The sequence below is a fragment of the Phytophthora sojae genome (genome assembly GCF_000149755.1).
Source record: "Phytophthora sojae unplaced genomic scaffold PHYSOscaffold_3, whole genome shotgun sequence".
Lineage (NCBI taxonomy): Eukaryota > Oomycota > Peronosporomycetes > Peronosporales > Peronosporaceae > Phytophthora > Phytophthora sojae.
In genome coordinates, this window is record NW_009258117.1 from 6,187,620 (window position 1) to 6,212,031 (window position 24,412).

Genomic DNA, 24,412 nt, shown 5'->3' on the forward strand with positions numbered 1-24,412 from the left:
TGGTCTCAATGACCCTGTTACGTCTTAGGATAAGACCCACCGCTGGAGATGCTCTTACTCCATGAACGGCACGTCAAGTGTTGAGAGCTGGAACTCCTTTGCGCTGCCTCATAGAGCAGTGTAGAGATCCCTACATAAGTGTAGTCTGCTACGGTAGTATTTTCGTTACAGTACTACAGCATTCGAAAACCTTGATAATATCATATTACTTGCTAACTGCACGTTCGAAAAGGCTAATTAATATCATAGTGCTAGAGGGCCACGTACGATGGCAATCGTGGGTATTGTGTTTGCAGCGGTGTGTCGCACGCGGGCTCGATTCTCTTGCTTTGTACTGATGATGGTCGGAGCTTTTTATAAGCTGTTTCTATAACCTACTGCGGTGCAGCGTACACAAACTCTCCCGTGACGACACTGCCGTCTTCCAGCACTAAATGGTCCGGACAGAGCAAACCCTGGGCATTAGCGCGCGTGCAGAAGTCGCTGTTGAGTCCTTGGCTATTCACTGTCAAGACGCGCACGTAGTACGGCTGCTCACTGATTAACCCCGATATAATCGCCGACGTGGTGGTGACACCCACTTCCGTAGCCAAAGAGAAGTCACTCGAGACGGCGTACTGCACGAGGTAACTCTCCAAGCTGACACCCCCGTACACCATGTCCAAGCCACCGAGAATGGGGCAGCTCTGAGGCGCTTGCATTGTTCCGGCGCACGGGATGCCATGGGCAGGGACGCGCGGTGGCTGCCACACAACTTGCAACTGGCCAGCTGTAGCAGTAGCGGCTACAGCCAGCGAGTTCGGCTTGCCAGGACGAGTTGTTGCCGGCACCATAGACGCTGGTGTCGACGTCTGTGGAGTGCCTTTGCCTCCGAGATTCTGAGCGAAGACGCGGACGTAGTAGCGCGTCCCAGGCGTCAGCAGTGTGATGGTGTACGACCGCTGCGTTGCGTCGTTAATGACCGCCGTGGTGCTGCCTGCCGTCGCTAGCGAGTTGAACGAGGCGGCCACGTCCCATTGCACCACATACCCGGATATCACGTCGCCTCCGTCGTCCGTAGGTGGCGCCCACCCGACCGTCAACATCGTCGAACTTGTGATGCCTAGCACCACTTGGGTCGGGGAACTTGGCGTCGTGTACGGCTGCTGCGAGGCTGGCGACGATACTTGGAACTGTCCGAGGCCTTGCGAGTTGCGCGCACGGACGCGGACGAAGTAGCGAGTTCCCTTCGTCAGAGCCGAGATGATTTTTTTGTATGGAGAGCTCATACCCGTGGTTAGTTGCACAGACGCAGAGCTCGGAGACGTGAAGGCGCTGTCAGTAGCCCACTGCACTTCGTAGCCCGTAACGGTGTCGCCTCCGTCATCGTCAGGAGCGTTAAACAGCACGATCAACTCCGACACTGTTAGAACGGCCAGGGTCACGCCTGTCGGAGCTCCCGGAACAACCATCGGCTTCATGGGCGCTGAAGCTAGCTGCGGATCTCCAAAGCCGATCTGGTTGTAAGCGAACACGCGCACGTAGTACAGTTGCCCTTTGTTTAGCCCACCGGAGGTCGGCATCACGTGGCTTCCGGTACAAGCCGAGGGCATGACGCCAGGCCTCACCCGCCCCACCAAAACATCGTACGTACCAGCGCAGTTCGTGCCGGTACATGCGAGGTTGTTCGCTCTCGCTGCTAGAGAGAAGTCGTTCCCTCCGTCAAGGAACGTGATGGTCCAGGTATACCCTCCGTCGGTCGCCACAGCGCTGCGCGTGACGTCCACTCCATTCGCAAGCTGAGCAAACTGTTCCAGTTTGGACTCCATCGAGCCCGACGTCTCCAATTGGCCGAACGGAGCGACGTTGCTGCTTGTGCATTGGGTACTAGCTGATGTACAGAAGACTCCCGAGCTGGAGGACGTGACGCTGCTGGCTTCATCACTCGCTTCAGCAACGGCATTCCAAGGGATCGGGTCCGACAACTCCACAATGTTGTTCCGCGTCAACTCGAGTTTGAAGAAGCCACTCGCGATAGCACTGGTCGACACTGCACTCGTTCTCGTCGTCTGGACCGTCCAGACCGCTGGCGTTGGAGCTACAGGACACCACTGATCCTGCTGGCCGCGATCCGTAAACAAAGAGGACGCGTCGTACTCCACCCGGTACATCCAAACGGGACTGCCACCGTCACTAGCGGGCGCTGCCCACGTCGCCACCAACTGCGTCGAAACTCCAGGATTCACGCCGACGCTGATGTTAACAGGAGGTCCTGGAACCTGTAGCGGTGGCGTCACTGCTGCAGGCGATGAATGTGTGCGATCTCCTAAGCCCTTCGGGTTCTTGGCTGCCACCGCTACTTGGTAGGATAGTCCTGGCGTCAGGCCTGGAATAGTGTAGGCTAATGTAGTGGCATCCGTCGTCTCATAGTAGCCGTACTCCACTGCAGCTTCACCGGGCGTAGCGAGTTGCGCTATGGTCTTGAGTGGTGCAGCCTGTTGCATCAGATTCTTCAAACCCGCAGGCCATGAGCCAGGACAACCGGTCGTTCCATCGGGTAGACAGAGCAATCCTGTCGTGCCCACCGCGTTTTCTCCATCCTTGATCAAAACATACGCTGTTGTCGGTGTGATTCTCGATGTATCCACGATAAGTGGCGCCAGGTTCCCCACATTCGACTCGAACGTGATGGTCCACACCCTGCCGATCGACCACGCCGCTCCACTCAGCAACATCGTCTCCGCGTTCACCGTCACAACGCCGATTGTCGGCAGTGCTTCCAACGCGAGCTTGAGGTTTGCAGCACTCACGGTAGCAGGCAAGAAGTTCGTCCACGCCGACCCCTTATAGCTCAGTCGGAAGTACCCACCGACTGTCGTGGTGGCATGATACGTCACCAGAACTTGCACCTCCTGCTTCCCTGGGAACACATTTCCGGCAGGTGGGGCGATACCCGACTGCACTTCAAACGTTCGGCCGACAACACCCGCTCCGCCCGTAATTGCTGTTGGGTCTTGGTAGAACTGGAGTAGCGGTTGATTCCCAGCGTTCACGTTCACGTTGTCGAATGTCACGGTCCACTGGTATCCTTGCACGATATTCACCGCAGACCGAGTCACCGTGATGTGTCCAATCGGGATGCTAGTAGCTGACGCCAGGCTCATCAGAGCGAAGCGCAGGTTCGCAGCCGAGATGTCCATCGGCAAGTCCGGCGTCGTTAACCCACCGAATGAGAGACTAAATGGAGCTGCCGTCGGCTGCGTCGTCCACTTCAACTCGACAGTTTGAATCTCTGGACGGGAATCTGAGCGCCACCACTCCACCTTGTAACCTGTGGGTGACAACCCGCTGTTGTCTGGAGGAACTTGCCACGACACCGTTGCTGAGGTGATCGGAGTTGACGAGACCGTCAACGTACTGACCTTGACGTTGACCGGGCCGCTTGGATGCTTAGTCGGGATCTGTGGTGCTGGTGCGATGGTTGCGCGACTGTACCCTATCACGTTAATTAGCTTCACCTGCGCGTAGTAGCGCGTGCCGGTTGTAAGCCCGGTCAGGTAGTAGATCCGCGACCCACCAGTGTACAGCTCCGGGATCAACGCACTAGGGCTGAGGACTTCGACAGGAGCCGTCTTCGTAGCCGAATCGAACGTCGACACAGTATCCACATCAATCCAAAAGCCGGTAATTCCGGCGCCGTTTGTCCCCTGTCCGTCGCGCGTCGACGGCTGAATCTGCAGCTCGAGTATCGTAGCGGAATACGGATTCAGGTAGACGGTCAGCGGCGGATCAGGGACCCGATCCGCAGTAGTCGCCGACAGATAATAACTCCATTGGCGGTTGTCCGGGGGCTCCCCACTCAACGCAACCTGCTGCACTGGAACAGAATTGACCGCCGCCACTCTCACGTAGTACGTCTTGGCAGCTGTAAGACCGGAAATGACGTAGCGGAACGGCGGTGAGCCCTGGATGGACGAGCCGGAGAGGATCGCTGGCGGGTACGTGTAGTAGTACAGTGAGTACGTTTGACCGTTGAAGTTGGCGCAGCCATGGTTGGGGAACACTTGAACCGTGGTCGGGCTTCGAGTATCTACGGTCAGCACGCAAGTACCGTCAGCGACAGTGAACTTGGTGTTCTGCATCACCAAGTTCATAAGCGAAGTCGACACCAGCAGCGTGTTGCCGTTGAGGCTCGTGGCACAGTTGGCGCAAATCTGACGCCCGTGTTTGAACGTATTGATGACGTCCCACTGCATGATGTAAGACGAGATGTCGTTGTTGAAATTCGGACTCACGTTCGTGGTGGCCAGAGGCGGCGGAGAGAAGAACACCTCGATCTCCTGGCCGGAGACAACAGCCAGGTTCACGTTCGACGGTGCAGCAGGCACTTTACTCGGTGTTGCGGTGATTGACCCGCCCACCGGGACGTCTCCCTTGCCATTATCATTGTAAGCGTAATCTTCGATGTAGTATTTCTGCCCCATCGTGAGTTTCTTGGATGTCTGTGTCGGCAAATAGTAACATTTATCGCATCTACTTCCAGATATTTCCACACTTGCATCCTCTGGGACCAATCTTGGTGCCTTGGCACGGATGTAGCCGAGTGGAGACGCCACGCTCAACATGTCCACAGTCCACACGTACCCCTTCGACCACTCGTGCACCGTCACTCCTGTCTGCGTCAAGCCTAGATACCCAACTTCACGGCCATTCAAGTCACCCAGATACAACCGCGTACTCGACAGCCCAGGAGACACCACGTCCGTGCGAACCGTGTACCAGTCACCGCCGATCCGAATCGAATACCCGGGCAGTCCGTACGCAGCAGAGTAGAAGCCGCACGCCTCGCCTGCAGAACACGTGACGAAAATCTCGCCCTCCGTCACGTCCACCTTGCCTGGCAGCGGCTGGTACGATAGCTGCCTTGATACGCCAACCGTCTGGATCGAGTCGAGGTCCTCCAGTGCGTACCGGAGCTGGTCCGCACTCGACTCGGCGTTCAGTGGACGCGTGTACTGGCCCTGGTAGCCCACCTGGAACGTGCCGCTCATGGTGAGAGCGGGGTTGTCGTTGTAGACGCCGTCGATGGACGCGTCGGTGTTGCGCGTGATGACGGCGTCGGCTCCCGCTGCAACTTTCTTCGCGATAGTGAGGCTGATGTCGCCGTACACGCGGTCGAAGACGATCGTGACGTCTTTCGGGTTCGCTGCGCTGCACAAGAGCGTTTGCGCCGGATCGCTCGACACGCTGAGGCTCTCCGCTTCGACACCGAAGAGCGTCTGCAGACTCATCTCGACGTCGGCCAACGCCGCGTTGAAGTCCACGTCGGCGTTCACCCCGTTGTACGTGAACCGGACCTGCCCCGCTGTTGCCTGGCACGAGAACACCACCACCTCCTTGCGGAAGTTGGTCGTCCCTGCTTGCGTCTCCACGACCGACGCGACGGTCAGATGGGACGGCGCTAGTAGGGGCAGCGCGCCAGGCTGCGCCGTGAACGTGATGAGGAACTCGGCGTTCACCGCCAACGCAGTCGCAGCCGACGAAATGTCGACAGAGCCGACGCTGGCGAGCGCCTCAAGGGCTGCCTCGAGGCTGGCTATCGACGTGATGCCCACCGTTTGGGCCGTGGCTCCAGCTGTGAGCGTCGCGGTTGCTACACCGCGGAAGGTCAGCGTGAACGTCCCCGCCGTAATGATCTTCAGCGTCTGGATCTCGGGGACTGTGGGCTGGATCATGTTGTTGGACCACGCCAGACTGGGAGCGCCTGTCGTGATACGCTGCGTCCGGTACAGCACGTCGGCATCCGTGATGAAGACGTCCGCCGGGTTGGCTGTGAACTTGGCCGACGTATCCCAGCGGACCTGGTACTTGGTGATGGGACTGCCGTTGTCGGTCGCCGGTGGATCAAAGGACAACCACAGCTGATCTCCCACCGCATTGGACCCTTTGGTCACCTCTCGGGTGAACACGACCGCACCTTCGCCCGTCAAAGAGCTAGCGTTGCCCTGTAGCAGTGGCAGGTCTCCAGAGTTCAAAACGTTGTCCAGGAACGTCACCACCCAGCTGTACCCTCCTTCCTTGTCGGGTCCTGAGCGCTGAACGCTGACTCGTCCAACAACGTCCAGCGCCTCCAGCTTCTCTTGCAACGACGATCCGTCCGGGTTTACCGTCGCAGCCATCGCGGACGCATCATAGGCGATCAGATCTGTCACGGAGCTGGCATACGCGAGCGTGAAGGTACCACGTAAAGCGTTGCCTTTCCGGACCTCCTTCACGGATATTTGACTGCCTGTTCCAACGAGAGAGCTGGTGACTCGCAACGTGGGGGCATCTCCTTCATAGTTCTGGAATGTGATCGCCCACGTATATCCAAGCTGCGGGGTTGGACCCGATCGCTTCACCTGTACAGTTCCGACCCAAGCCATCGCTTTCAACGTCGATTTTATCGTCGCTGCATCGGCGTTGAATGGGATCGGAGACGAGGATTCAATGAGGAAGCTGCCACTTAGAACGTTGCCATCCGTCAGAGTGTCCGTCGTACAGGCTGCATTCGTTACCGCTGCAAACGTTGAGTCCACAGCACAGATAAACTGCGGTAAATTCCCCTCCGAGTCGTCGAACGCCACCGTCCAGATGTATCCGCCCTGTTCGTCCGCCAGCGACTGAGACACGAGGACATTCCCGAATACAGGAAGACGATTCAGGTCTGCAGTGAGCTCGTCGGCCGTGGCAGCGGCAGCATCGACGAAGGTGTTATCTCCATTATATCCGCCATAATCCAGCATGGAGATCGCCACTTGGCCGTTCACACCGACGGCAGTAAGCACGTTCTTCTCCTGCGTCTGGAATGCGGTACACACGGTGTTCTTCCACTCGAGCAAGGGGGTGTCGCCATAAACTCCATTACCGTGGAAGAAGATCTTGTACAGGAACCCCTTGGTCGTATCATCCGCATAGTCCTCACGAGTAACAAACACGCTGTCAATATTCGACATAGCTTCAAGCGCAGCGTCCATAGCGTCCGCCGATGCATCGAATGGGATGCAGTCAGATATTTTCTCTGCTCCGGCATACGTAAAGTGCAGCGTGTACGACCCCACCGCCAAGGGTTTGCTCGCCTTCACAACCACTTGCTGAACCGCAGTATCCGTCCCCATTGCTGTGTCTGTGTTCATACTCACATCGCAGTGTCCGACAACGCCTACAGTTCCTGCCATCGAGTTGTCTCCACACACAATCGGTAACGTCTCACCAGCAACGTTGTTCCCGACAAATGTAATCCGAAAGGTGAAGCCATACTGGTAGTCCACTGTGCCGTCGCCATCTCGGGTTACAATGATGTCGGCTGTGGTCACCGCTGGGTTAGCTACAGACGTCAACGCGGTCGTAACCGCAGCCGCGTCAGAGTTGTAAGGAATAGCAGCCGTCTTGGTCCCCAAGAGCGTGAAGGTACCAGCTCCACTAGCCACATTCCTCTGGAAAAACAACGTGTAGCTTCCTTGAGTGATCGGTGCGGTGGCCCAAATACGCACAGTCTGCACTGTAGGGACACGGAAAGCCAGGCTTCCTCTGATGCACGATCCACCAGGACAAGAAGCTGGTAACACGGAAGTCTGCAGTGTTTGGACCTCCGGAATACTCGACGCTTGAGTGGTGATCTCCTGGATCTCAGTAACGTGAGTAGCTGCCAGCCTCACCTCTTGAACTTCTCGTTGATACAATGCGTAACCTGACGCGAGGTTCTGCACGCCGGTGGCTGCACTGCTTGGTATAGCAGAGGATGAAGGCGTGGACGCGCCAACGCCAATGTCGGTCCACGCAGCAACGCGCGCGTAGTAGTTAATCCCAGCGAGGAGGTTGGTGATGACGTACGAGTTGGATGCCGATCCCTGAACAAAGTCGTCTAGGATGGTCATCGTTCCTCCGGATAATGCCGAGGTTTGTTTGCCAAGTCTTGGAATATTTCCTAGTGATGACTTGAATTTGATCGTCCAAAGGAACCCGTTCACCTTGTACACATCCAACTGCTGCTGCCCAGCGCTTGAAAGATAGGGCGAAGCTGTGGTAGAATCACCAGGTAGAGCGAGTGGAATCGAGCTCGCAGTTAACGCCGAGATTCCTCCCACGCCATTGCGAATCCTTGAGATCAGAACATTCGTAGCGCCAATGTCCGGCGCCGTTGCCGTAACCACAGGTATGGTTCCGACGCTGCCAGCTACCGTTGAGCCGCTGAAGTAAATCATGTAGACGAAACCATGCGGAGCCGTGTCTGCGTTGGTTCTTCTGGTCACGATAATGTCACTAGCGCCCACGTTCACAGTGATGCCCAACGCGGCTTGCACGGTCCTGATCAGTTCCGTCTGGAGAGCGCTTTCGCTGGCGTCCCACGGAATCGGATTCGTGTCTGTCCCCAGCAACGTCAGCTTATACTTTGCATTGGACGCGATGTTATTATTTGGGTTGGAGATGATGAGTTGCTGGATCTCGAACTGCTCGTCCATGACGCTGAACTGTTGCGAGACGCCGTACGCAACGTGCGGCGTGTTCGGATTCTCCCCGTCGTACACACTCGTAAGCGCGAAGTCTCCAGTCAAAGCACCTCCGTCGGCAACACCACTGACTACGAGGTTACTCGTCGCAACTGCATTGGCACACGCTGTATCGCTTGACTGTACAACGCCGATTAATGGGAGGTTTCCCGTCACGAGATCTCCAACAAACGTGATGCGGTAGATGTATCCCTTCGGATATTGCAGAAAATCGGAGTCACCTGAAACCAACACATCACCCGTTGTACCAGACGTGAGCGCTATCAGGGCAGCAGCGACTTGAGTCGGCGTTGCGGTGAAGCGAAGGCAGCTTGATGATTGACCGCCGCACGTTATCTTGTACGCTCCGGTGACTGTAGTGTCGACGATTGTAAGAGTTTGAACTTCACTGCTGCCTCCAATCTCCACCAACTCTGCTGAAACCTTCCGGGCGCTGCCTCCGCTTGTCGCCCACCCACAGACGTTGTCGATGTCTCCGTTCTTAAGAGTCACCAGGGTCACAACTGGCGTCGTTTTGTAGCCCAGGAAGAAAATATCGTACGTATATCCTGAGTAGCCCTGCCGAACCGTCTCCACCATCATCGCCGGGTAAATGCCAGTAACCGCTCCAGACGCACACGCTCCTGTGCCAACGTTGCCGATCTGCAGTTGCGGTACATCGCCGAGGACAACGCTAAAGCCGCCACTGATGGGTCCTTGGAAATTGATTAGATACTCGTATCCATAGCCCAAAGCCTCTTGGCCGTCACCTGTCCGAGTGACGTTGATGTGGTCGACGTTGTTCGCGACGCCTACATTAGTCAGTCCATTGAGAGCAGCCTCGAGATCCTCCGCCAATATGCCGTAGGGTAAGCAACTGGTTGCAAACGTCTGCCCATTCAGCGTCAATTGAACCTGAAACACCCCATTCGTTCCTGTAAACTCGGTATTCGCAGTCATTCGAATCCGCTGTACCTCGGTTTGCGAGGTTCCGTTGCCACTTCTCGTCACTATCACGTTCCCCGTATTTAGCGTGTTCTCCAGCGCTGATTCCACGTCGCTCGCAGGAGCTCCCCATTTGATACAGCCAGAGTCCACGTTGTTGAACGTGATCGTGAAGTAGCCCGTCGAATCCTGCACGTCTTCATAGTCTGTCGCGAGCATAATCCGCTGGTGCGGTAACTTACCACCGTGCGTCACGACGCCAACCGAAACTGCAGCGCCCGTAAAACCCGTACAGCCCGTAGTTTTCGTTTGGAGCTTCGCAACGTCCCCTGTCACGGAGTCGCCGTTGAAATAGACCGAGTACATGTATCCTTTCGTAGTGCCATCACTAACCGGACCCGATCGAGACACCAACACGTCTGGCGCTTGGGTTTGCAGCATCAATTGGATCTTTGCTTGTAGTGTGGCGGCCGGTGTGTTGACCGCAAAGCAAATGGACGGGCCATAGGTTGTCCCCGCTCGGGTGAATTTCAGGGCGTAGTAGTCGACGTCTTGACTAGCCAGCCACGAACCCACAGGTACTGATGTGGTGATGGTTTGGACTTCGTGGCCTGTTCGCTGGACCTTGTACACCAAGCCATCAATGCGTAGCTGCTGGCCAGGGAACAACATGCTCGTCGACGGAGGGTTCGCTGCTGTCACTATCGGAGACTGCGGCGCAACGTTCACTTTTGAGGTCTCGGTTACCCCCGTAAACGGCGCGTCCCCGTTCGTACCAAGAAGGTTATTCGCCGACGAAGACCCAAATCGGATGATGTCAGTGGGCGCAATAAATTGTCGAATGTCGTCGATACCAGTAATCGTTGCCGTGACCCCATCTTGATCCAGCGTCGCGGTGGCGCCAGGTATCTTCTGCGTGACCAAGTAGCCTTGAGTGACGTCGACGTCACCAAACAAGTCCATCGCTTCGATTCCAAGTTGTATGGCTTCCGCTGACGCTGAATACGGTAGAGCCGGCGTTTGGTTTTCGGTAGTGTTGAGCGAAAACGTCCCCGTTGTCGGTGATGAACCGGGAACGTTGGTATACACGTCAACGGATACCCCAGTCCCTAGCAGCGTGGACGACCGAGACACCGATAACGACGCTACGTTCCCACTACCAGGAGGGAAAGTGTACCCGTTGTAGTCGCCTGTAGCCTGCATGAACCGGATCCTCCACCGATACCCTCCCCGTGTCCCCTGGTTTTGAACAGGCTGATCGTCCCAACCACCCGAGCACGTTGCATCATCACACCCCGTAGTGGTAGACGGGTACTTGAACCGCTTCACCGTCACGTGCCCGATCGTGTCCATCTCGTTGAGCTTGCGTTGCAAGCGGTCGGGGTCTTCATCAAACGAAATCTCACGAGGCCCGAACGAAGACGACTTGAAGTCAAGCAAGAAGGAGCCGCTGAGTCCATCGGAGCCAGGAGTCACTTGCGTCACAGTCACGTCGTAATTACTCGAGCCAGCTTCAGCGGCAAATGCAGTCGTGATGCCCGGTAATTTACCAGCTCCAAGCGGAGTAAATCCCGGGTTAGAAATGAAGCGAACGTGCCACGACATCTCGCCATACTTCCCGTGCACCGTGCGATCAACGCGCACCTTGCGTCCGGTATCGCTGGTCGCCGCTTCCAGCACACGCTCGACGAGGTTTTCGTCCGCGTTCCACGGCAGCAGCATAGAGATCCCCAGATGCGTATTCGCGCCGGTATTCATCCCAACGCAGGTAGTGGACGCGACGTTGATCGTCTGTGCTACAACGCTCGCCACCTGGAAGATACAGTTCGTGAACGTTCCCACCGTGAAGCGATCCTGCGGTAGTAGCTCGAGGTTGCCTCCAGCCTCGAGCGTAAGCGATGTCACTGTACACGGTCCTGTGTTGGGGCAGGTGACCGTAACTGTGTTCGTCTGCGCTACGCCATCGTCGCCTTCAACTCGGAAATCTGTAAAGTCTCCGCGCAGGATGGTACCGTCCCGGACAGTCGTCACTGCAGCCGCTGAGGTTGATCCAGTTAGCAGCGTACCAACGGTGCCCATTTGAGGGACATTCCCCGGGGCGTTGCACAGTTGAGAGCCTGCCGATTCCTCGAGCTGTTCACATGGATGAGTAGCATCGCTCGCATCTCTCAGAAACGTCACTGTCCACTCGTAGCATCCGTTCGTCGTGTCCACATTTCCCCTCGAAACTGCGACATCCCCGACATTTGCCATGCTTTCCAGTATCTCTTCGACGGACGTTCCTGTATTGCCACTCTCCTCCTTCGTAGCCCACGCGTTATGAGCGATAGCTCCACTAGGGACAGCGGAGTTCACCGCCATATGAACAGCGGAAGCTACGGTCGTATCCAAGGACACAGCAAACGATCCACGAATCGGCCCGACGCCCTTAGTCGCCTCATTCGCCACGCAGCTTTGACTCCCGTCGCTGGCGCTAGTTGTGAGTCCATCCGTGATGCAGGTTATAAGCGGTGGGCGCCCAACATGACGTCCCCAAGCTTTCGAGTAGCCCGACTCCCACACGTCCCCCCACTTCGCGGGCGATGAACTCTTCCAATTACCCGTGATACCTTTGGAGTGATCGCTAGTAGGGTCGGCCCACACGGAGGAATGGAACGTGATGTACCACGTATATCCCATCACTTGGTCCGAAGTCGGGGGTCCTCGAGACACGATCACACTGCTGGGCTGGATCGTCCCCAATTTGTTCAACTCCGTCTCCATGTCTGAGGCATCAGCGGCAAACGGGATCGGCGCGGTAGTTTCCCCGTTGAAGCTCAGCTGGAAGGTGCCGCCTAGCTGGTTGCCCTTCGTAGTCTCGTAGACACCTGTCCTCACATTCTGACCGGTTAGCGTCGACGATACGATCTGCAGTAAGCCCACGTCGCCTGCAGTTGTCGGGTCGGAGAAGGTAATCGTCCATGTAAACCCTCTCGCCTGAGTCGCAGCGGACCGCATGATTTGAATACTTGGGATCTTGAGGTTCGTCCGGATAAACGACTCCAGCACGGCGTCTTGTACCTGGGCATCCAACGTTGCGAGCGAGGTCTGCACTCCAACTTGACAGGGGAGAGAAGACGCTACATCCTTGAACTTCAGCATCATAGTCCCCATGACTTGGTTCCCGTCCCGACTGTTAGCAAAGGGGTTGAGCGGGTGCGTCGCGTCTTCAATGTCCGCCGATGGGAAGTCAACCGTTGGGTTATGGGTACTCTTGAGCGTCTTGACGTTAGTCGTCGGATTCGCAGTTCTCGACACCATCATGGGGACGTTCCAACCTCGGCTGGTGAACGTGATCTGCCACGTGAAACCTCCCGACCACTTGTTGCCCGTCGGAGCGTACACCGTCCGCTTTACACTCACCGTCCCGAAAACCTGCTTCAAGCTCGGCGTCACAACAGCCTCCAGCGAGCTCTTCATCAGCGCCTCCGACGCGTCCCACGGGATGTCACCTGTGTACTGTGGGGTAGGAGACACCGAAGTTTCATCCGCTTGGCTTATGAGCCCGATCTGAAAGGTGCCAGTGATCATACTCCCCACGACCGTCCTCGCGACCGTGCAGGCGGCTGGCGTTGTGGCTACACACTTCAACAGCGGCACTGTGCCAGACCGCTTCCGGATCGTGACAGTGTACAGTGATCCAACGAAAGTTGCCGTAACCAACTCGCTGCGCGCCACAGTCACCGAGTCAATCGCGCCAGTCAAGAGTCCTTCCACCACACTCCCCGTGGATATCGTCGTGGCTGTCGTCTTGAATGGAATATCCCTGGCGATCTGCGGTGCTTTGTAGAGCGCGAGCGTTTGACCCGAGAACTTGCTGCAGTACGAGCCCACATCGTTCGCAGCCACGGTGATTGTCGTCGAAACACCAGTGGTTGGAGTCACCGTCCCCGCTTCAAAGGAGCACACGCCTGCGATGAGCTTGGCCCCAGTGGCAACATACGCCACAGCACCCAAATCTTGGGAAATCGTGAACGTCGTCCCGTCAAAACCCGTAACACAAGTCGCACAGATAACAGCATTGGCGGCGGGGGTGCACGCTGTACTGAAAGTCGTGATCGCATTCGGGTCCGAGTAGGACTCGCAGGTGTAAGTGACCGTGAACAAGGCCGCAGCGGAGTAAGCCAGTTCACTGCCAACGGTTAATTGGGTGGCTAGAGTTGGGAGTCCAGAGACGCTGACTCCGCTAACAGTGACAGCGGCATCGATGCCGAGAGATGGCACGTTCCCTGCCACATACAGCCCGGTAAACGTGATGGAGTAGACGTACGTGAGGTCCGGTCCGACGGTATTCTGCGTCCTGGTGACTGTCACAGCATCGATATTTGCAAGGCCTTTCAATGCCGTCTCTACTATCGACTCCCCGCCTGGAGTAGTTTGAAGCGATGTGATGAGGTTGCCAGTGCGCTGGTACATCTTCTTGACACAGTGCGTGCAAATACTGCTGTCGAACGAGAAGAAGATGGTGCCTGCGATGGTGTGTAAAGGGTCCGCAAAGGCCCCCGGGAGAGTGAGCGATATCGTTTGGACTTCATTTACGCGGGTGACTCCGACCTGCAGCGTCTGAACTTCGAGCGCTTCGGGGACTGTCGTCCGAATCGCCTGAATCTCGTCGACGTCATCTCCATCCAGTCGCAGCTCCTGAACTTCATTGCGATCGGTAGCCGATGTTTTCACGAACTGCACCTCATCCACCACGGCTAGGTTGGTCGTTTTGATTACCTGCACCTCGTCAACTCCATTGAACGTGGTTCGTACTACTTGCTCTTCATTCGTAACCTTCACCGTAGCATCCACAAACTGCTCTTCATTGACAACGTCGTTCTGCAGCGTGATCGACTGCATTTCCCGAATAATCGGGATCGTCGCGCTGGAGCTTTGTTCGCTGGAAAAATCCTCCTGATCGTCCCACTCGATTTGGTAGGACTTGAGGCTGGACCCACCGTCGTACAGCGGGTTCGTCCAGTCCGCTTTCAGTGAATCTGCCGAAATTACCGATAGTTTCAAGTTCTGCGGCGCGCTTGGTGGTTGATCCGCCACAGTGACGGACGCGGGAGTGGTTGGTTGAGGGGCGCCAGCACCCTTCGCGTTGAATGCAGTGACGCGAATGCTGTAAGTCAACCCAGCAATCAGCATATCCGACCGGACTCCAGTAAACGCGTCATCGCCGCCGATAATATACGATCGCTTTGTGCCGTCAACAAGTCCGAACGCTGGAGGGGAATCAAACGCTGCTGAGCGGTCCCACTCGATCATGTACTGAGTGATCGGAAGCCCACCGTCTCCTCCGAAGTAACTTTTCTCGGTCGAAGACACTTTCCACTCCACCAAAATCGCGTAGCTCGACAGAACCGTCGCCGTCGCTGCCTCTGGTCGTCCGGGTGTTCGATCCGAGGGGGTGATACTGCTGGGACTTGGTACTCCGAAATCCCCAGCTCCTTGTTCGTTCACAGCAAACACTCGGACGAAGTATTTCGTCGCACTTGTGACTGGGATATTGAAGTAAAACGGAGCCACGTCGGTCGGCGCTACCTGTAGGTCTCCTCTGGCGGGGTTAGTGAAGTCAGCAGACGTATCCCATTGAACACCGTACGAGGTGATGACTGTTCCACCGTTGCTAGCAGGATTTCTCCACCGCACTTTCAATAGTCGACTCGAAAGTGCGAGCAGCTCCACGCCTGAAGGAGCAGAGGGCGTCGATCTGGGGATTTGAAACGTCGGGCTGATGCTGGCAGCGTAGCCATAGCCTTCTTTGTTGTGTGCTCGCACCCGGATGCCATACTTCTGGCCTGTCTTCAAGCCTGGAATAACGTAACGCAGCTGACTGGGGACTCCGACCTCGGCAGCTACTCCTACAATCTCGTTCCGTTCACAGTAGAACGGTGGCTGAACTCCAGCGAGTGTTGGCGCGGCAAGGATTCGCGCGCCTGGGCCTTGCAACTCTGTTCCATCGACGCTCAAAAGCGAAATATCATTCTTAAACTCCGACAGGAACGTGACAACCCAGTTGAATCCGTATCCGTTGGTTGATCTGCTGACGCCGACAGCCCCAATTGTGACCAGACTTTCGAGTGCTGTCTGTAAATCAGCTGCTGAAACATTGTGAGCCAAAGATGGTGTAGTGTCCGATAGGCCTCCACTTGCAAAGGTGACTCGAAACGCCCCGCTGATCGGTTGGAGGCCCTTCTGAATGAATTCGACGAGAATACCAGGGTTCGTACCGGCCCAACTGTCACTTGGAAACACTTGCATCAGTTCCTGAGGCCCGACGTGGCCTGCCAAGAACGTGATCTTCCACTCGTAACCGAACGCGCTCTTGAAAACTGGTATCGGAACCGTGACGTCGAGAGCTGTGTCGATAGTGAAAGTGGTTGCAGTTGGAACGGTGCGAATCGATCGCTGGTTTCCGGCAATCCAGATTTTATCGTTCGGTGCTAATAGGTTGCCATAAGCAACGGAGGTTGTGACGGTCGTCCCTGCAGATGTCACGAGAAACCCGCTGACGACTCGGGTCGACTCTTGCTTTGAAACATCCACTGTGCCAATCGTCGATAAACGTTCCAACCGTTCCTTCACCGAGTTCACACCGGTTGCTGGTGCATCCCAGCGGATGTTCTCCGTCACTTCGCCTCTGAATGATAACTTAAAGTATCCGCCTAATGACTGTGAGTCAGCGAAGTTCACCAGCCGCTGGATCTCCGGTAGTCCCTTTCCAGCAGATGTCGTGATCGTTTGTTGCTCCTGAGTTCCTTCAGCGCGATACCACTCAACCTTGTACTTGTCCACACTGCAAGATTCACCATTCATTGCACTCGCACTCCAGTCAACTTGCAGCGTGGTTCCATCCACGACGCTGGCGGTGACGGACTGGGGGGCAGGTGGCTGAGTGCAGGTCATAGCACTTGCGAGTGGCGACGTCGCGGACCCGAACCCATCTTCATTGTACGCCATCACGTGCGCGTAGTACTTCACGCCTGGTCGAAGGCCCGTGAGCGAGAACCGAAAAGGGTCGGACCCTGTGATCTTGTTAGCGACGCGAACCACGGCGTTCGTCCCCGTCAGCTGCGGGTTTGTCACCGTCATGGTGAATATGTTGCCAGCACCAACCATCTCCTCGCCTCGGAGATACGCGAACGTAACAGACCAAATGGCGGTGTTGATCGCCGCGTTGCGTATCGCCTTTGTGACCTTGATGGAGTACGTCGTGGTCGTCGCTTGCAGCGCCGCCTGCATCTCCAGAGTCGACGCGCCTACTAGGATCGTCCTCGTCGTCTTGCCGTTGAATGTCAGTGCAAATGACCCGTCCACCTCTGACACGCCATCCGTGAAAACCTCCTGGACTTCGTGCGTAAAATCCCCAATATCCAGATCATTGAAGCCCTGGATAAGCTCAGTAACCTGGATTTGAGGGAAGTCGCCCGTCAGCTGCCTCCCGTCGGCAACAAGCGGGGCCAAGTCGCCTGGGTTGTGAAGGAAGGTGATCTTCCAGGATATTTTCAACGCGTCCACCAAGGACACTTGTGATCGCGTAACTTTCACCGGGTCGACAGCAACGTCGGTAGTGTCCGTGATGATCGCCAGGGCGTCGGTCATATCCGCCTCAGAGCAGTCGAATGGCAAGGGGGTAGTCTTCCGTCCGCCCCAAGCTAGGGTAAACGTGCCTCCAGCACCAATAGCTTTACGATACGTCGTCGTCACCTGTTGTACTTCAAACACCCTCTGGATACTTGCCACACCGTAGTCAGCGCTTGAGCTGTCGAAGTTAGGCGACGAATCCCATTCTACTCGATACATCGTCACGTCCGCTCCTCCCGAATAAAGCGGGGCCCAATAGTTCAGCGATAGCCACGTGGATCCATGAAACTCTCCGAGCGCTACACCGGTCGGTGGGGTCGGAACAACGGAGCTTGCCGATGTCTGAGCTTCAAAAATTGACACCGAGTCACTAATACCCCTTGAATTCTCAGCAAAGACGCGGAAGGCGTAGTTCTGACTGCTTTCGAGGATCAAGTTGTCTTGCTTGGTCACAGCAACTGCGTCATTGTCACGAACGTACGCCTTTAAGTTTCCAGAGAGGTCGGGCGTGACTACGAGCAGCGGCAATTTCTTCATCGGGTACGTTCCCCAGAATGAAACAGTGTGGACGACAGTACCGCCGTTCACCATGGATGTGACGGTGACGCCGTCCACACTATCAAGGGTCTCAAGTAGAGTCTTCAGGTCGTCGTTGATGGTTGCCCACGGGATGTTAGTCGGGCTAGTGGTCCCTGCGTCCACGACTGTCTCGTCCGCGAAGCTTAGAGTGTACGGTGTAGCAATCCCGGTATTGGCGACTACCAGAAGAATGGTCTGCACAGCAGCGGGGTTCCCCACATTAATCACATTGGGAGACACGGCTTTCGGGCTGCGCGTACCGATGCGGGCGTCAGTCCCGCGCCAGTCGTGGCCTGGAATGGCATCAACAGTGTCGAGGCTTCCATCGTAAGACCGGAAGACGAGGTTCCACTTCCGTCCATAAGATACATGGTAGGCTTGCAACCTCGTAATGGGCGTCGAGATAGTCCCTGTCACCTGCAGATATCTCTGCGTTACCGCGTCAACTCTGTACTTGGTCATGTCTGCCGATACAGAGGGGAGCCACAGGTCTTCACCAGCAGCTATTAAGTTCCTCAGGTCCTCCGTCGTCTGCAGTCTGTTGTCGAAAAGATACACTGCTGGGCTGCCACTAACGACAGTCTCACCTGGGTATGCCAAGTCGGTGGTGACGACACTCGCTCCAGACAACCCTGTGACTGTGAACATTGTTCCAGCAATGAAGAATGGGTTACCCACGATAAATCCATGGTCTGCAGGCAGCTGAAACGTGTTCAGACCGTTCGTCGCCGCAACAACTCGCATGAGAGGCGAGATGCCGACGAACCCAGGCAACGGCTTCGTCTGTTTCGTGATCAAGCCGGCGGACACGTCGTAGTTCTGAATCGGTGTCGTGCCAGGGAATGGGTCAGTCAGGGTGATATCCACGGGCGTCATGGACTGAATGGTGTTCGCGGGGTTCGCGCCGATCACTAGCGTCTCGCCAATAGCTAGAAATCGGGTGGGGTCGATGGACATCCCACCAACTTTGAGCTTAATGTTGGACAGCGTTCGGCTGCCTCCCGTAGCGTCAGCAGTGAGAAGTAGCGAGTAAACCCCAATGTCTCCTGCACTCGCGTCACCAAGCGCCACCACCGAGTCCACGACACTGAGCTTCTGCAGCTCCTGGGTGACCTTCATGTGCGTTGCCGAGAACCCAATCGGCTCGGTCACTTCACCGTTAAACGTTATCCAGAACGAGCCGCTGATGTCGTTCTGATTGGCGTCTGTAAACACTGTGACAGTGGGGTAGACGCTGATCAGCGCGCTCTGGCCGGTCAGACGCGAGTGCTGGATGAAGATGGCGTCTTGCTCTTCGTCTTGCGACTGCACGAACGTCACGTGCCACGCCTTCCCGTAGGTGCCATACCGACTCACGCTCACGTTGACGGTCCCCGGCGCAGTGATGGAGTCGATCGCATCGCGCATCTCAGCCGCTCCTGTTGTTTGGAACGGCAGCGATGGCGTCACTTCTCCCATGTACGACAGTGTGAATGTCCCGCCGATGGCACTCGAGGCGTCTGCGAGGATCGTCTGAATCCCATCTTGGCCTTTCGAGCACGCGCCCTCATACTTGACAGTATGGACTTGGCCGTACACCGGTTGATTTGGCACAGTCGGTGCCCACGCCGCACAACCGCCGGCGCCGGTTCCGAATGTTGCCGAGTCAAACTGCAGCGTCGGCCACTCGCTGGTCGGATAGTGCCCCCAGAAGCGCACCTCGTAGTCGTAAAAGTCCAAGATCTTCAAACTCCGGGCCTCGCCTGTAAAGCTGGTACAGGTCCCAGACCCAGAGGGGGTAACGGAGATGGTTTTAGCTCCGATGGCCGGGGTCGTGTTGATAACAAACCTGCACGAGTGCCGTGAAAAGTCGTTGGGGTTCCGGCTCACTTGGATGACGGTGTTTCGGAGCAGAACAGCGACTTGGCCACCAGTAAGACCTCCATTTGGTGTTACTGTAGTATCTGTACTAACAACAGTAATCGTGGTGAGCGTACTGTCGTAGGCGGTAACTTTGGACGTGGAGGTCCCAGTCAATACGGACACCTTGAATGCTAGCACCTCCTCCACCGTCACTTTGGACACGAAGTCGAGAGCTTCCAGCATCGCCTTCATATTAGTCGGCGTGCCTTGCTTGCCCAAGGTAACGCAGCCAGTTGTCTCACTCCCCAGTTTGATCTTGAAACTACCGGCCGTAGCGGTTGTAGGGCCAAAGAGCTGTAATACTTGAACTGACGAAGGTGCTCCGACAACGTACGTATCGCACACGCGCTCGTCGTTGTTGATCTCGAAGTAGCCGTAGTGGGTAGCGGGGACAGCAGCTGGGCCAGCAGTGATCCCAGTCGTTAGTGCTGAGCCTGTTTTGACCGAAGAAAGCGAAGAAAGCAGCTGCAGACCGGGGTATTTGCTGTCCACAACGTCGCCAACAACATTGTCGAACGAAATTGTCCACACGTACCCATACGAACCATGCGCACTACCCGAATCGTCCAACCTGAGTGCAGCCTTCGGCTGGATAGCTGCGTTGAAGCTCGGTACTGTGCTTCCAGGCTCCACGTTGACACTTGTGCTGCCTGCTGTTGGCTGCGTTCGAACTGTAAATCGAGCCCCTTCAACATCAATGGCTGCCCCTTTAACCAACAATTTGCTCTGAGTGTCTGTCAAGACCGTCGTAGTGAGAACGTTGGCGTTGGGATCAAACGAGATCACGCCATTAGTCACCCCTCCTGTAAGCACATACACCGCGCGCGTGACTGAAACTGGCCGCAGGCATGGGAGGCTATTCAAGGCAGTCTCCAGAGCGCTAGCTGTCGTGTCCACTGATAACATTGACGTAACATCGTCGCCATACTGCAACCGAAAAGTCCCAGCAGCGTCGTCTTCGCGAGAATTAAACACATAAACCTTCTTGGTCGCTGGAGTTCCAAACGTGTCACCGACCGCGTACTCAAACAAATACTTCGACACGGGATCGCCATGATCCACTGGGCTGGAGAGACGAAGCTCCATCTGCGAGCCTGACAACGGCCATATTCCATTCACGCCCGGTGCATCCGGAGAGGTTGCCACGGAAGTGAGGAGCGGCAAGGCGCCTCGCCCGCTCTGCTGCAAGTCCGTTGTGCTCGCGCCGTATCCGTTCTCGTTGCGGGCGTATGCGCGCACATAGTAATCTTCACCTGGAACCAGTCCATCAATTATCGTTTCCAGAGACACATCCACGCCTTTCACGACCTCCTGCACCACGACATCCGCCCCTGTGCCTTTCAGCAGCTGCGTGTTGCCCACAACGAACAGAGGCAAGTCCCCCATATTCGACAGAAAGGTGACAGTCCACGTCACGCCGAAGTTTGAATTGTCCGCCCTGGTCACGTTCAGCCGCCCAACCGTAGGCAGACTCTGGAGCTTGGCCCGGACGTCGGCTGCGGTGTCGTCAAAGTTGATCACTGCGCCGCTAGCTCCTTGGAAACTGAGTGGGAACGAGCCGCTGATGTCATCGGCACTTGCTGTCGTGGAGATCGACTGCACTTCAGGCACCGCTCCGCCAACTTCTTGTGAGGCGACGATCGCACTGTCCGCGTAGTCCCCGTCGATCGCTCGTAAGGTAGTGACCCGCGTATCATCTTTCACGATCGACGCTGTCACTGAGCACGTAGCGCAGGTGTCGCCATACACGTCCACAAAGTTTGTAGTACCCGTCTTCATATCGACACGAAGGCATGGTGACGTCGGGCAGGTGCTGTCCAGCGACTGGAACGTGACGTGCCATCGATATCCATTCGAAAGTGAGGGCCCAACACGCGAGACGTCGATGGCCCCAACTCCAGGCAACGCGCTCAACGCGCGCTTCATCTCTGCGGCCTCCGCGCTCACACTCAACGTCGCCTTCTTGCGTACATACGCCGTCACGTGCAAATTGGACGCGTCAGGCCACGCGCTCGACAGCGTTATTGTGCCAGCTACAACGATCGCGACCGCAACGTCCCTGTCGCCTATTCGAATCTGCTCTCCACCCGCAATTCGACTGCTGAAGTCGCCAGAGGTGATCACGGACCTTGATCCCCCCGTGACCTGAACGTTGCCCAGCGCCGTGTCCATGACCTGAATCGGAGCTCCACTGGCGCCGCGCACGTGGTACGAATCCAGCGGCAGCGTGGTGTCTGTGAAGGGCGCGGTGGCGTGCACCCTGAACTCCTCTCCGCCGATGCGCACGCGGTCTCCTCGATTCACGCGCCCGAGCATCGACGCGCTCGTCGTCGCCGTTCTCGAGCCTGCGGTCACCGTGGCCGTCACCGCGGGGGTGGCCGCCACCCAGACGCCTTCGAAGCCCACCGACAAGTCGAACGTGCCCCCCAGCACCTGCGCGTTGGCCGCGTCGGTCGACACGATCTCCCACACCTCCGGGTAGAATCCGGAGACGCCCGGCGTGACGCGCGCGCCCTCGAACGACAGCGCGCGGTTGGGCGGCTGCACGTCCTGGCACGCGCTCGCGTCCCCCACGAGCGTGTTGGCCTGCTGCCCGCTCACGAGGTACGCGCCGTCGAACGTGACGGTGTAGACGAAGCCGTTCTTGGCCGCGCTGTAGGGCGAGCGCGAGACGCCGACGCTGTCCACGTTGGGCAGCTGCTCCAGCGCCATCTCGAGCTCCACGGCGCTGGCGTTCCACGCCACGCACGACGTCACCTCCGTGCCCAGCGCGTTGGTGAAGGACACGCGGTAGCCGCCGGCCAGCACGGCCCCGTCCGCGGGCCACCGTGAACGTCTGCACCTCGTCCACGCGGCGCGCCACCTCCACCTTGTAGCCCAGCACGGGCGCGCCGTTCACGCCCTCGGGCTTGACGAGCAGCGGCGGCAGGAACTGCACGCGCACCGACGAGTCGCTCGCGGGCGACACCAGGATCTTCTCGGGCGGCCCGGGAACGTCCCCGGGCGTGAAGAAGTCGGCGCGCACCGCCACGAACAGCAGCAGCAGCAGCAGCCCAATCGACAGCATCCCGAGATTTATTGCGCGCGGCCAGCTGCGCTGTGGCCTACGTCGAGCCATGCTGCTACGAGCTGCCAGCGCCTAGGATATCTCGACGCGACTTGTGTGCGAAGGATCGCCGAATCATAGGTATGAAACGGCGGCCAGTTGCCGCACAGTGAGTGAGTGAGGGTTGTTGGCACCAAACATTCTGTGCCAGTCTGTCAAAAAAAAGTGTAGTACCGGTACCACCCAAAACATGGACAGGACCACCCATACAAAAAAAGGTGCGACCACCAATCTTAAAGTGTACGACCACCAAGAGAACTGGTATGACCACCGAAATAGATATTTAACTTCAACGTGCTGGCTTCTCAGTTCAAAAGTGAAGTAGAAGGAAGATGAATAGAGGCGACAACGCCTCCACCGACAATTCCGATGACCGCCTGCAGCTGGATGAGTGGGATTTCGGCCTGGACGACGACGCAGAGCCAAGTCAGAGAGTCCATGGAATCAGATATGGCGTTCAACGGAGCCGGACACACTGGAGGTGTACCGCGACGAGCTACCGACGCATGCAGTAGATAAAAGCAATCAAGTCAACTGTACTATCAACCATTTAAGTGATCGTGACTAGTCTACATCGGCGGGATCATCCAATGCGGTCTTAATTGGTACCGTGTCGCTCGAAGCGCTGCAAGGCAGAACAAAAACGTGTGCATGGTGACAGCGCAGGACGTCCACCTCCCTGTCCGTGTCGATACAAGTTCAAGCTCTGCCTCGCTTCAAGTACATGCGAGGTGTTTCAGCAAGACAACCACGTCATGAACATAAACGACCCTCCAACCCCTGTGGAGCGCAAGTTGACCAAGCAAATGAAGGACTATATTGTAGAGTGTTTGGGGTCTGGAGAAAAAACTACGGCGGCAAGGCTCTACACACTTATTGCCATGCTCGTGGATGATGGGGAAATAGCAGGTCCAGCCCCCCAAAAGACCCAAGTTACCGACTTTGTGAAGAATTGGCGGCGCAAAACCCCCAAGAACAGCTTGGCACCACTCATTTCGCTATGTGATGGCCACCTCTACGACCAACACAATTTGGAGGAGCTACCGGACACCGAAATGGTGATTCTGTGCGATTCTCAGCAGGCCTCCACACCCGGGGAAACTGGTGTGGTCTCCCAACTTGGCGATGGCTCCAAATCGTATCCGCTAAGAGTCGGAATGACCTGCCTACGCCTTGTTAAAGAGTACATCGCTGTTCAAAATCGTGGCGACTGCACGACGATCTTTCACATCGACAGTACGCACAGTATGACCATCAACGGCTACGTGGTTTTCGCGTTCGGATATTCGGATCAAGCTGGCCACGTTTTCCCCATTGTGTACTTTTGCACATCGCAAAAACGTGCAATTGATATCGGGTGGTGTATCCGATTTGTAAAGTGCGTGTGCTTGGAGGTGTGTGACGTCCGATTCGATCCTGGCTTTGTCATGATGGATGCGGACAAAGCTCAGTTCAACGCTTGTATCACGGAATTACCGCACACAACTGTGCTCATGTGCTGGTTTCACGTGACGCAAAATGTATGGAAATATGCTAAAGAGAAGCGTGTGAGTGCCGAAGACACTAGGTCTGTATTTGGGGACTTGTATGACATGCACTACGCAAATGAGGAAGACTTTCCTGTAGTCAAAGAACGCGTTCTCACGAAATGGAGGGGCTGCGAACGTGGATCAGCTGTGCACAAACTTACGGGCCATGTAAAAAAAATGTGGATAAACTCGCATCGCTTTTCCCGTTGGCAAGCTTTCTACACACCTAG

General features: G+C 56.5%; 3 protein-coding genes across 3 annotated transcripts; 1 reads left to right on the top strand and 2 right to left on the bottom strand.

The window, feature by feature from the left end:
- Nucleotides 1–374: 374 nt before the first annotated feature.
- On the bottom strand, nt 375–2,150 carry PHYSODRAFT_490774 (hypothetical protein; the record flags this gene model as incomplete). Its single annotated transcript, XM_009525661.1, has 1 exon — nt 375–2,150. One exon carries the CDS (start codon nt 2,148–2,150, stop codon nt 375–377), a length of 1,776 nt encoding a protein of 591 aa, XP_009523956.1.
- An 88-nt stretch (nt 2,151–2,238) lies between these two features.
- PHYSODRAFT_313530 (hypothetical protein) lies at nt 2,239–22,259 on the bottom strand (the record flags this gene model as incomplete). The annotated part of the gene is made up of 5 exons (XM_009525662.1): nt 2,239–2,365; nt 2,419–4,059; nt 4,393–5,234; nt 5,304–12,658; nt 12,776–22,259. 5 exons carry the CDS (start codon nt 22,257–22,259, stop codon nt 2,239–2,241), a joined length of 19,449 nt encoding a protein of 6,482 aa, XP_009523957.1.
- A 1,275-nt stretch (nt 22,260–23,534) lies between these two features.
- PHYSODRAFT_494348 (hypothetical protein) lies at nt 23,535–23,789 on the top strand (the record flags this gene model as incomplete). Its single annotated transcript, XM_009525663.1, has 1 exon — nt 23,535–23,789. A coding segment is annotated over one exon (255 nt), but the record flags the coding sequence as incomplete, so codon positions are not given.
- Nucleotides 23,790–24,412: the final 623 nt, after the last annotated feature.